General features: G+C 41.7%; 1 protein-coding gene across 1 annotated transcript in view; it reads left to right on the top strand.

The window, feature by feature from the left end:
- Window positions 1-14,022, top strand: part of LOC135907456 (solute carrier family 25 member 16-like) — a 37,934-nt gene that overhangs the window by 22,155 nt on the left and 1,757 nt on the right. Inside the window, exons 7-8 of the mRNA XM_065439150.1 lie at window positions 5,864-6,026; window positions 8,860-8,928. Of these exons, the coding sequence (XP_065295222.1) occupies window positions 5,864-6,026; window positions 8,860-8,928 (232 nt within the window). The remainder of the gene's footprint in view (window positions 1-5,863; window positions 6,027-8,859; window positions 8,929-14,022) is intronic.

The raw sequence follows: 14,022 nt of genomic DNA, 5'->3' as shown, positions 1-14,022 counted from the left end.
ACACTTATTTTACCGGACCAGCTCTAACTACAGCTTCGCTACAGATTCGAAAATTGGAATTGCATTTGCTAATAAAAAGTTCATTTCAAGTGAGTTTTCCCGAAACAGTGTTTTTAACTTTGCTATACTCTTTCTTCAACGAGTGCAGTGTTAGTCCTGCTACTTGATTGCACCTTGTGATTTCACCTGGAAATTCGCACCACAGAGCGGACTCGTAGTACTCAATTTTTCCTATTGACCGTAAGCACAAGTAATACTCCAGTTCAATCGACTATCACGCTTCAAATAGTTGCCATCACAGCATTGAGCCAAAATAGGCATCTCTCGGCATCCCATCTCGGGCATCTTTCAATTCTATGAGAAGACCCCTTGTAGGTAATACTGCACACCTTCATTGTTTGTTAGGAACAACTCGATGCGGCTCACTATAAAGCTTACTCGCTTTCTCAATAGCATGCCTTCTAAGCAGCTCTTGATTACAACTGCGAGGAAAGAAGTAGCTGGCACTGCTTTCTACTCCTATATTTGGGATGAATACCCACGTATGCTAGTCTTTGCGCATGCTCAGGTGTGTGTTTTTCAATTTCTGAGGCAGAAGTGTGAAGACGGACTTAGGAAAAGTATGGGATGCGATCAAGGAAGTGAACTGCGAGAGCTCTCGCAAGACCTCTTGGCTCCTTGCGCACTCTGGGAGGTACGACAAATACACCAAAAAGAAATATTTTATAATAGTTAGTAGGAGTGAGCGACACAGTAAATGCTTAATGTGCTGATTAACGTTGTATTACACTATCAAACTGCGTGCACCAACTGTCTGAAGCAAGACAGCCACTGCGCTTTGCGGTGACGTGGTAGCACAGAACTACGCCCAGCGTTCAAAATTCGTATCAATTCATATCACATTCAATTCATAAATTAATATCCCATGTAAAACAAAAATAAAGATGAGATAATGACAGAAATTGAATGGCAATAAGTAGGCCTATTTACTTCACTTTGTGTCATACTTTTACGAGGAGTACCTCATTGCAAAAATTGTAAACTAAAGTCGACCAAAACCAAAATCTTTGCATGTTTTGCATGTTATTTCAGTAAATTCCTGTAGTTTATTGGCATTGAGATAATCTTAGTGTAATGTGCTGCTCTGGGACAATCTAGAAAAATACTTGCAATAAACAAACAAATCAATAGTAGTATTGCTAGGAAAAAATTTTCAGTTTGGTAGAAATTTCTCAGAATTTGGTACTCCTAAGGAACTTTTTCTGACTGAAGTTGCCAACAAGCACATTTATATAGTGAAGACTAATATTTGTAGGCTCTGTAGGTGAAATTGTGAAATGTTACACTAAAATAACTTTAATATTGATTTTCCTGTGGAACCATGTTTTCTGTACTTCAGCAAACTGAAAGCGTGTCACGTGGCATAGCTTTATCGGCAGGAATATCTTGGAAAATCGCTCCAAGCAAGGTAGTAAATAGCCATGATTTTTTAAAGCGAAATTTGATATGGTCAAGCGAAACATCTGGGACACATGGCATGGAATGACCCATATATAATGCACGGTTTCACACAACATGGTTACCAGGAGTTTCAATTTAATCTGCTGTAGGCTAATACTGTGCAGATTAAAAAACTGAAACTGCCAAAAAAGTAAATGTGTAAAACATACTGCATTTCAGGTGCCATTCGCACTTTATTAGAGAAAGTCGAAGCTTATTGCATGCGAAGGGGTGCTCACTCCATCCTGACGGAGGGCATGGTGCGGTGAGGCAACTGTCGGAAACTGATGGCGCTTCTCACGTACCTGACATTGGGTTCTCAGTTTTGCATGGGTCATTGTACGAGATGGGATGTGCGTAATCTCGCATTGTGTAATCAAGGTTCTTGATACATTGTCTTCATGGAGGGTTTGCCGGGACTGCACTAATCTGTCTTAAAACTCGGAACATCGCAAAATATGGAGACGTATTGGCGGCGAGGAGTTACGGAGTCGCCATCTATCGGAAGCGCCTCGCTGGCGTAGTATGAGGGATCACGTGGCGCGCTCCTCATAGGATTTGCTGTCAGCGCTCACTGAAAACACCACGCGCGAGCTCTCCCGGATAGTTCTGTAAGTACTTTTGAAACGAGATAAGTTTTTTACTGTCTAAATAATAACCTTGGGCAAACTGAAAGCACAGAATCGTTTACAGACGCTATGTCTCTTTACCGAATACGTACAGTGAACGCCACTGCGCGCGGTCGCCGCGATGGAGTCTCCCGAACCGGCTTCTTGCGTGAAAGGTAGGCAAACGCTGGGAGCAGAGTATGTGAAATATGTTCTTATAGTGTTTGTATAACTAAATGGAGCGTAATAGAACGAAGCCTCAATGCAGCGATCGCGCAGATTCCCAGCGACCGGCACGTCGGGATGCTTGTCCGCGCACTGTTTCGCTTTCACCGCGTGCGCGTTTTCGCACCGTGCCATGAGCTTTAGGCCGCAGAATATGAGCATTTGACAGTATACAAGCAACCATTGTTGCGTGGGCGCCATCAGAACTATTCAAAAATAATTTCATTGTAGAGGCTTCGACGCCTACGGGGACTGTGATGTGCCGACGCGACGATTCAACGTTTCTTTCTTCTAAATTCTTGGACGTTTCAATATTACTTCTCGAGTTGCGCCGCATTGTATGTTTATCGGCGTTCACAGCGTGCGATTTCCCGCTGCTTCTCATTTGGTAATCCAGTGCATTAATCCATAACACAAACATGTCCATATGCCATGCTTTTTTAATGTGCTTCTTACCACTCCCTTTCCACTCCAGTGAACTTGCCAGTATCTATAGCATCGACAAGTTCATAGACCAAACCGTCATGACATTAGTCGGGCAGCTGACTCGGGCGAGCGTCTCAGTACGCGTTTTCCGAACATCGCATACCCGGCGGCGTAGCAGAAATCTTTCTCGCGTCTGTGCTTGCTGCATACCCGAGTTGTAGCCGATGACTGTTTGCCGGTTTTATGTTTCGCGAGCCAAGCTTCACGCAGCTTCTTGTCCTGCGGCTACGTGTGAATAAGGCTGACACCGGGCTCCGCTGCGTAAGTCCGGCACTGCGGCACCGAGCAGTAGCCTACCATGTTGTGCGCCTTCAAAGGCAGCCACTACCTATTGAAGTGCTTTCAAGCATTGTAAAGGAGACACTCGAAGCGGGAAAATCTCACCACTAAATGAGGACCGCAGCGTACGAGGGAATTTAAACTCTCGTTTTCAGCTCGCTTTGGCGCTCCCGAAGCAGCCGACGCGGCCACTATGTCCACGTGATCCCTCCTAGCACGTCACGCCGACGGTGGCGCCAGCTTTTCCAGTGGTGGAGCTCGAGGCCAATAACTGGGGTTCCACTGTACTATGTATACATATGCTATTAAATATAAGCTTGAAGGGTCCCTATAAGCTTAAAGAGACCAGGCCCCATAGCAAATTTTGTTATACACTGGAAGCTGTTACGTGTACTCTAGGGAGCGTTCTTCCTCAAAAATTTTTCAAATAGGCTCATTAATAGTCGAGATAGAAATATCTCAGTACCGCGAACCCATAATTTCAGGAGGCGAGCTCCAGTGCTGAGTGAGACACTTTCTACACTTGCCCCGTCTAGCCTCCACAAGCGAAATTCCTTCCATGCGTTCTCCCATACCGGACCTCGAGGATCGCGTGACGCATTCGTCACGGGCCCCGCCTTCATTTTTTTTCTCCTCGCTTCTGTTGCGGCGCAGCGCTGACGGCATCATGCACAAGATGCTGTGATTGTCTTGTTTCGTGCAGTACACGATTTTGTGCGATGTGCACAAGGACACATGACTAGCGATATAATTCAGTGCTACATGAATACTGAGGCAGACACAAGCAGATCTTGGAGCAAGATCGCGCACTGGAACACGGTAGAAAATGGCAGTTTCAGTACCTGCACACGTGACTGCACGACCGTGGGAACAAGCAGACGAAGCGGAAGTACATCTCTCTTGCTTCGATGCGAAGTAAAGCAAAAAACATGTAAACATTCTGTTTGTTTATTTTATTATTTCTCTAAACTTCAGTTCGTCAGTGCAAGCAACAGATCACACAAACAGTTGTCGCCTTGAATAATTCTTGAAGTCGCGTGTCTCGATGATTGACGTCGCACTGCGGACAGGAGTACGTCACCGTCCGGCTTGGAGAGCGGTTGCCGCGAGGAAAGGAAAAACGGCGTTCGGATTGAAATTTCAGACCTTTCCGCTGTGCGTAGCGGTGTGATACTTCACAAACACGATCCTTAGCGTGCATTTTATGCTCTGTGTTTGTCAGCTCAATATCGCCAGACCTGGAGAGGAGCCTTTTTGGATTGACATACATACTTAAGTGAGAGTAACTCTAGTGCTGCGAGCATTCAGACATCACGGGAATGATGGTTTACATGGTATTTGTCTTATCTTTGTGCTTGTGGCTTCAGACATTCTTACCATGTATATCCGCCTTTATTGGCCTAAATATCGAAGCAATACTATTTGTCTAAATGAAGAAGGCAATGAAAATCTGCGCACATGCATAATCGCTACGAATTGTGGCTTTTATAACTCATTATTTGTTTAAAAATTATCAGTTCACAAAGTCGTGAAGCTGCTTTAAGATACAAGAAAAATATTAGGCAAATCCATGTATCAAGCACCCATTCCTATGCTGACTGAATTGCCATGCTTGCAGTTCCTATAGACGCTAGCACCAGAGTTCCCTCTAGTAATTTTTGTAAGAAGCTCCATAGAGTTTCATACAATAATTACTAGAGGGAACTCTGGTGCTAGTGTTTACGGGAGCTGCAACAAGAATGGTTGTGCCAGCATGAGGATTATGGGAAGTACATGGATTTGCCTAAACTTCATAGTTTTTACTTTAAACGGCTTTGTGACTTTGAAAACTAGTCATTTTCAACAATATACTGCGTAATAAATAATTAAATAAAACCCATTAAAATTGTCTGACTGCAGGATTCGAACACAGGGACTCTAGAACAGAAGCCTGATATTGAAACCATTAAGCCACGGACGCATGTAACGACAAGAGAGTGCAACGCTGTTACGAATTTATCGCGGGCGTGCCAGTGCCTTGAGACGTTTGAGGTGTTTCAATTTGGCCACCTGGACAAGCTCAATCGTTGCACTTAATAGCATTTGTGCGTCTTGGCGGCGTCTTCTGCACTTCGAAGAGTACAGATTGCGCTGAAATTTACGACAATAAGATTTACATAGCATAATATACAAAGCCACAAGAACGTCTGAATCCACAAGCACGACGATCATACAAATCCATGTACTTCCCATCATTCCCATGGTGGTACAATGACTGTAGTGCCAGAATTCCCTCTAGTAATTATTGTAGAAACTCTCTGAGAAACTCTATGCTTCAAGTATTCCTGATGACGTATCATGGGAAGCCACTAAGATCACTCGCTTAAGTGACATCACTCACTCATTCTTTGTATAGTACAGGCAGAGGTGACTGGAAATGTGAGGAGTGGCATCACTGTGATCTCTAACACTACAAATGTTTAAAACTTAATAAGAAATCGCACATTTTATGCAGAATGCTTTAATATGCCTCTTGATAACCAGAAGGACCTGCCTAACCAACCCGCTGCATTTGTAGATGGTCATCAAGATTGTTTCATCAAGATTGATCAAGAGACGGTGGAGAATTTTTTTTTCCTTTTGAATACAAACTGTACAAAAATCCATATAGGAACATATACGAGGGGTTTCTTTCCCTCACTGAGTTGCAGTGGTTTGATTTGAGTTGTTTAGGTTACGTTGCACTGCATATGTACTTATGTTAATACCTGCTGGCACCTGTGCAGGGCTGTCCTTCTACGTCTTTGAGCGTTTGAAAGCCTTTTGCCTGGAAGTGTTTCCCAACACCTGCGGCCGTCCGTACCCGGGTAACACAGGTGGTATTGTGCTTGTGGTTCCTGCCAAACTTCTGTGCGGGGGCTTTGCTGGTGCAATTGCACAGACTTTTTCGTGAGTATTCCTTTTAAGTTTTTATTTTGAGTATCATTCTCTTTGCAAATGTTCATTTCATTTACCACTAATGCCCACTGAGGAATTGAGCCTATTAGGAACCAATTTCTACAGTTGTAGTTAACCCATGCAAGTTAGGTTGAAGGCTTTTACATTGCAACATTTACTTGAGTATTGTCTCTGTTTTCACATCAGAAATCTGGTGTCTGTTGCTAGTATTGGAATAGAAGCCAAAAGAAAATTTTTCCAGCAATTGTCCTGCAGTGGGATTCTAATCATTTGGAAAAGCCTTCATTGGTACAACAGCCGGTCGCAGTAACTGCTTGTTTACAACTCTAGTCTTCAGGCACCTTGTCATGTGTGGGCTGGTGTGTGTACACAACACATCTTGAAGTATTTCACCTTTGAGTGGTTCTAATAATAAATGCTGGCAGCAGAGTGTCTGCCCTGTTACAAGTGCCTGATGAAAGAACAATTTTGTCTGCCGACTCCTTGGCCATGCCAAAAGACATACTGCAGTAATGTGTATGCACAAAGAATGCCGATGTCTGGCTTACATTATTATGTGTTCAGTGGTGATATGGCATCACCGGAGCAAAGTATTGTGTGTGTGTCACATGCGTGTAATGTTAAATCTTATAAATAGCACTAGCTGTATCTTTCACTTCCAAGGTTGTAAGCAGCTGTGTCAAATTTTAGAAAAGACGAACAACCTTTTTGCTTCCTGCTTTAGTGGAGTGGAATTTCACCCTGCTTTTATCTATTGGCAGTGTTCTTTTTTTAATCTCAATTGTTTGTGCATACAATAATATGAATTGACAGTGAAATGATGGTGAGGGAGTCATAACTATGATTTACGGAATAAATTGTCATGCAAGATCAGCTGTACATAAGGCTTTTTAGTTGTACAGCTAAGAGAAAAAGTAGATGCTGTAATTGGATGTGCTTTTGTGATCATGTTATTTGGTGTTGCTTAAACGTCCAGAAGGAACAGCTTGAGCAGTGAGTGATGATGATGACACACAGAAAAAGTGGTTCCTGATAAAGTTGTCCTGCACCTTGAAACACATTTACTTGTACAATCACCGACTCATGTTTTTGGACACTAAGGGGACTGCAGAGATGTTCAAATTATTTAAATTATTTATTTATTTATTCATTCATATTTAATTACCTACATTTCGCTTGAGGGCATTACAGTAGAAGGATTACAACAAGATTCTACCTGCGCCAAGTGAGACAGTGCTTTTCATCGAAGTGGTGCAGGTCCAAGGACATCGTTCGTGCAATGTAATACACAGTATGAATATTATGGCCCACTATAAACAAACAAAAAAGTAACGTACGAATTATAAAAAAAAATGTGCAGATAATTTGTACATAAAGAAACACCACAAATAAAGTACAGAAATCTACTCTGACAGTAACTGCAGATGACACGAAAAAAAGCTGTCGTGTGCCTTGAATGACTTAGATGAGTAAATTATTCCAATCATCTATGAAAAAAAAATGAATTTTGATGAGCAGAAGTTCGTGAAGCTATTGCCTTTATCTTTAGTGGGTGGTCATGGCATAGTGAGACATGTCTGAGTGTGAAGATCTCTGTAGACCGTGCTGCATTTTAAATGTATGTCCCGCAAGAAAGAAAGTCGATGGAAAGCTCATCGTGCAGACAGGTCAGGCCAGTTAAGCTGCTTCTTTATCTTGGTCACGCTGCTTGGGAGTCCGTATATTTCAGTAGTACTAAATCAGGCTCCACGGTTCTGTATTGCTTCAAGACTTTTTTTCTAAGGATTGCTTATGCAGATCCTAAATTATGGATGCATATTCAAGTATTGGTCGAATGTTAGTTTGGTGAAGAACAGGGGAATGCTCAAAATTCCTTTGATGAAATTCAAGGCCTGGCTGGCTTTAACTCTTGTTACTGCGAGAAAATGGTAGTTTCTTATAGGTCTCGGAAAAAATTATTTACCACAACAAATAATATTCCACCACAGATTGCAGCATAGCATATTGTGCATAACAAAATGTTCTTTCCAAAAACATATCTTGCCAAACAAAAAAATTTATTAGGTAAAACATTAAAATTCTAGAAAGCGCCATTTTTGCGGCCAGATGATAAAAACAATACAAAAAATATCTACAAGAACATTAATATCAGAGGCAGGCGAAGCATTCACTCCCCGCTGCCAGCGCTCTTCCTGATAGCATCGTCCCAGTGCGGGTGGCGCTATCAGCCGTGGGGGCAGAGTGCATGTGAAAGCGTGGCTGGCTTCGCTTAAATCATACCGTCGAGAAGATAGGGTCGACGTACGTGGCATGAAACCGTATCGTTCATCGCAGACTTCCAAATTTATCAAAATGAATTGTTTTCTTATTCAAATTTGCTTTTTTTCGATTACCTTATAATTAATAAAATCCTGTGGCCCCTTTTCGTGTAAGAAAAATCGATCAGCGACTGTACTTATTTACATAAAAGGTTTGAATAGGATGAAATTTCTATATAACAAAGCAAATTGCCAATGTTACCGACTTCGTTATATCAAGGCTTAACTGTACTAATAGCTGCTTGAAATTTTGCGATGGTTCAGGATGAAATCCAGCTTTGCGCAGCTATGGTGGCATCGCTAAGCTGGAAGCTGCATAGCCTTGCAGAGCGAGGTAGCACTTGCTGCTCAAAGGCCCCCATACCAGCATACACGGCCTACAGAATAGTTGCTGTGCATGCTCAGAGGTTGCATGTATAGTGAGCTGTGTTCCCCCTTCCCCCCCTCCTCCCTGTTGCAAAGTGAGACTAATCGTGTTTTTCCTTTGCTTCTATTTCTGTCTGCAGCTACCCTCTAGATGTTGCCCGTCGACAAATGCAGCTTAGCATGATGCACCCAGAAATGAATAAATACAGGTAAATGGATAACCACATTACTTGGAGAGACGGAACACCTTCTGTGTCCCACTCATAATATAGCATCATTCCACCCAGCACATAGAATAAGGCCCATACCCTTGAATGTGAAATTAGCTGTGTCAGTGTAACATTTATTGATGAATATCTCTGACCAGAAGCACTCCAGAATAGTCCAACAAAGTGAAGTTCCTTTAAATACTATTGTCTTAATGTTTCAAATATAACCATATATGTATGGTAATCGTGATGGCAGAAAGGTTAATTATACATTTGATGGCTCTGATTGCATAGCACATAAACTGCCTGTGCAAGCAGATCTGGCATCACATCTTTATTAAATTTAGCATTAGTTTGAAGACTTTGTATATGTAGCAAGTCTTTGGCTGTCAACATCTTTCTTCGGGGATCTCCCCAAAAAAGGTGTTGGCAGTCAAGAGACCATTTTTAATTCAAACCTTTGAGATTAGTGGCTTGTGAAAGTCAGCTCTCATTCCAGAACCTTTTGCTTTTGAAGAGGTTGTGCTTCAGGTGTTTTTTTCTGAGAAGGGGCCTGGTGTCTGACATACTATGTAGCACATCACTTTTTTGACTATATCTTGCGGTTCCTTGATCAGATATATTTTGTTCTTAGGCTGCCTGCAAGTTCATAGTCTCAATTTAGGTGAAAGATTGTTCTCTCTTTGGTGGACTCCAACATGTTTGCATCAATGTGTTGTTATTTTAAAATGAGGTAATATGAAGTATTCAATATTCAAAGCTATCCATAACATGAGTATTAATGCAAGTCTGTGGACTGTATTCCTTGCTTACAGTGGAGCATTTATGGCTGCCCCTCTAACTCGAGGCAGATGTGCATTTGGTCAATGCACACACTTGCTGCACGTTGAATTTCTGCCACTGTGTTTAAGCTCCCGATTCCTGGCTGGAGAGAGAGAGAGAGAAGAAACACTTTATTTTGATCAACCATGGGGCAGGGGTAGCATCATCGTGTTGGGTGGAGCCCTTAGTCCAGGTCTCCAGCAGAGGTGGCAGCACTTTTTGTTGTGGTCATCAGCTTTTGCTGGTCTGACAATGCCGATTAGGTCAACACCATCTTGTACTGCTCTTGCATTTCATTTTAGATTGGGGCATTCTTGGGTCGCTTTGGCAGCTACCTGGAGGATGCTGGCAGAATTATGTGCTAGCAGTACATGTCTGCACGGAGGAACCACATGCGAGGATGTTGTGCAGCATCTATATTACAGCAAAGCTATTATTTCAGCTAGATGCACTGGAGTAAATTTACTCTAGCTGTTGACATAAATTCATTAGAAGAGCTAGCGCATTTGAATTTGAAGTGGATGTTGGGCATTCATGGGCAAAGTTAGAAGCGTGTTGAGTAATCTGGTCAACTGCAGAAAATAGGTACCCAAGTTTTGTTCATTGTACTTTGGAGCTCTCCATAGGGCTTCATTTCATATAACTATGGGCCTTATCAAGGTGAAACATGGCAGGAATCAAGTGTCTTGAGAGAAGCAATTTCAAAATTGCATCTGCTTTGGAGGCAGTGTAGAAAATTGCAAAATTAGTGCTACATGTGGTTCTTTTAAATGCTTGCTGAGGGATAAAATGTTCAGAGTAGTACCATACATTTTGAGAGAACGCTTTATAGGAACAAAGCGCATGTTGGAGAAAACATGCTGGAGAAATTTCAAAGTTCTAGATACACCCGTGAGCAGAAGTATATGGACCACAGGCTCGCCGAAAAAGCTAATTTATTTGAAATTCAGATGCACAATCTAAAATTTACAAGTGCACCGGTGTCCTCAATTTCAAGTTGCATACATAGGCGGAAAATGAAATCAACTTTATCACATCTCTGAGCCTTTATAATGCTTCTTCGAGCTATGAATCAACTTTGAGGATTGCTGCTGTAAGCAACTGGCTAAACATTTCTGCTAAAAAATTTGAACACATATGTGTATGGATGACATTTTCCACTCAGAATCAACCACAGAAATACTGTAATTCATAAGTTAAGCTGTTGCACGTTCAACATTGCTGACACAAGAGTTGCGGTAAGTTGCAGGGGGCTGGTGGACATGGTGCATGAACACTGCAAAAAAAGTTCTGCAGAAACCAGAAACATCTCTAAATCTATGTTGGGGAAACGCACACAGGCTGTTAGCAGGAGTGTACCAGACCTTGCAGCCTTTTTGTCTTGAACTTGGCTTCACTGAAATTTAGGTTTGAATTCTGCAATATCGCACGAGTATTCATTATCTTTTCTCATTCTCATTCATAGCCTTGCGCAATCAGGGTGCAGAAATTTTCGTTGTGCAGGTAGCTGTCTTGAAGTATTTGTGGGTGTGTGGACAAGAGGCAGCAATTGGCCATGCAGTTGTCCTGCCAACAATATAATTGTTGCAAAGAAGGCATACACATAGACAGTACCAATACGTGTCCTATAGATGACGATTATGCAATCTACGAGATGTATGACATGGCATGTCACTTTACTGAGCCCTCCACTGTCGTGGACTCTATGTAAAACCTTCAAGTCGGCTTTCCTGCATAGTACATATTCCTTCCAGAACAGCCCTGGTGGATTAAAGGGGCCCTGAAACACTTTTTATCGAAGTGGAGCAATGCATTTGAAGTTAAAATAGGCTATTTCAGGAATACACTGCCGCAAAAAGTACTTCAATGCATTCAGCAGAAGCAAAGTTATTGGCAATCAAACATGCGTTTCGTGGCGATTCCGCTTGGTGAACAAAAAGGTTTAAAAAAAAAACCTGATTTCATGTGAATAAAATGAGACTAAACATTAAATCTTCAGATGTAAACATATAATGGTGCAGATTTTTAAAATCAAACCAGAAATGTTTAACCCTTCCTCATCACAAAACATTTATATTTGTATTCTCTTGCCTTCTTAGGTTTGTTTGTGTGTACATGTACACACTGGTATAATCTACAGACTCGAAGGTTTCCGGTGCATACCGTGCACCATTAAAGTGTCGACATTGAACCACCTTTTCATTGCTAAGAGGTTTATTGAATTAGTGTGGGAGATTTGACTTTCACCAAGCCTCTTTTCATGTTCTAAAATTTTCATGACATTTCCCTGCATGTACAGTGCATCCATCCCTATGAGTGCTTGCATCACAAAACTTTGTATACAATTCAACTGCAGCACTTGAGTATTGTGCTGCCATGTCAGGAAAATATGAGTGAAACATTCCAGACTGAACACACTGCAAAAATTTCCAGTGGGTTACGCACAAATTTACTTGGCTTGCCTCCCACTACATCGGAATGAAATCTTACCTTCTCCAATGGGTTGGTGGTCAAGACATTTGACAGCAAAATTATTGTTTTAAAATAATTATAGTCTCTTTGTTCAACAAATATAATGCTGATATAACAAAGTGTTCACTTATTTCTTAAGTTTCTAACATGTACAGGCGGAAGGAGGAAGGGTATGGAAGGAGCATATGAATTTCGGCTGATTGGTTCATAACCTAAGCACCAACAGTGCAAAAGAACAAGATGCAAGACACAGACAATGCTGACTAAAAACAAAGTATTTGTTCTTTCAAGTAGCATATATAGTGTACCACTCAACAAGAAAAATTGAAAAGATGGAACTGCACTATGCTTGGAAGTAATATGGAATGAAATCACTCCAAGGGAATAATATCTCCTTTGGAAAGACTGAAATGAAAGGGTAGCTTACGCATGCATCACAAATGTTTAATGTAGAAGGCTTTGGATATCAATTGTGTGCACTTATCATGGTATTTTGACACTACTGTACAATATTCAAAAAGTGGTTCACAGCTACATCCAGTGCAATGCAGTGAGCTCTCTCTCGTTTGCTTACTGACCTTATTTGAAGTGACCTCGTTTTCTTTCAGACAATTTTTTTGAGGCATTATTTCAAAAGGCAAGCTCACAAATCTGTTGTCATCTGTTAAGATGAGCCAAGTAACTAGCCTTTTCATGTTCTTCGTTGCCAAGACTCGCAAGGTACAATGCCTTTTCCGAGCAATTGTTCCAGAGCGCAGAACCTGGCAACGACTAGTGCGAATGATTTGGCAACCCGCCGTGGTTGCTTAGTCGCTATGGTGTTGGGCTGCTATGCACGAGGTCGCGGGATCGAATCCCGGCCACAGCGGCCACATTTCAATGGGGGCGAAATGCGAAATCAGCCATGTACTTAGATTTAGGTGCACTTTTAAGAACCCCAGGTGGTCTAAATTTTCGGAGTCCCCCACTACGGCGTGCCTCATAATCAGAAAGTGGTTTTGGCATGTAAAAACCCCATAATTAAATTTTTTTAATGATCTTGCAAAAGTTTTTGCGACTCCTCAATGTCGACAATTTTTACATGATAGACTCCAGGTTTAGTTTCAGCCTTTCTCCGCAATAACTGTTCAGCAAGTGTCTATGAATTTTCTGTGGATATCAGACTTGTATTGCTCTTTGCCTCAAGGTAATGTCTGTGTAGAAGTCGGCCATTCTCCCATACCGGAACGAAGGGACGTCCCATGGCGTCAAGCCCCACCTACTTTTTTTTTTTCTTTTGCAGCATTTCGTTTTTCACATTGTACGATAAGTCATGGTGAGTGATGGAACATGCACTGCAAAGAAGCATTTCTGAGCGCAACCACAACTTTCGAAAGGGAAGGCATCTGGAATTTGGTTTGAAATGTCAACTGTTTCTGCGGCATGCAGCGCCAATAATACTTTGCAGACACAATCATCAGTGTGTCATGTATATGCTATATGTGGCTGTTTAAAATTACCAAACATGGTGAAGGGGCCCTTTATAGCTTTTTACAATCGTTGCCGAATACCTCATAGCCTATTTCAAAAGCAAGAATTCAGGGTTCGCTCAGCCTGAGAGCCATTGGCTATAAAATGTTGCAGCAATTCTGTATATGCACAAGATATTGTAAAATCTAAAGGTCATTAACAAGGAAAGTGTTAGGCTGCTTTTTGCTGCCCCAAATAAGCTGAGTAGTGTGTGCCAATAGATCAATCCAAAGAAGTTCTGCAAAAAAAAGCACAGACAGCAGTTTAAGTGCCATTGAAATGTTGTTTACC

This window comes from Dermacentor albipictus, chromosome 1, assembly GCF_038994185.2.
Source record: "Dermacentor albipictus isolate Rhodes 1998 colony chromosome 1, USDA_Dalb.pri_finalv2, whole genome shotgun sequence".
NCBI classification, from domain to species: Eukaryota; Metazoa; Arthropoda; class Arachnida; order Ixodida; family Ixodidae; genus Dermacentor; species Dermacentor albipictus.
This window is presented reverse-complemented; position numbering and strand designations above follow the sequence as displayed.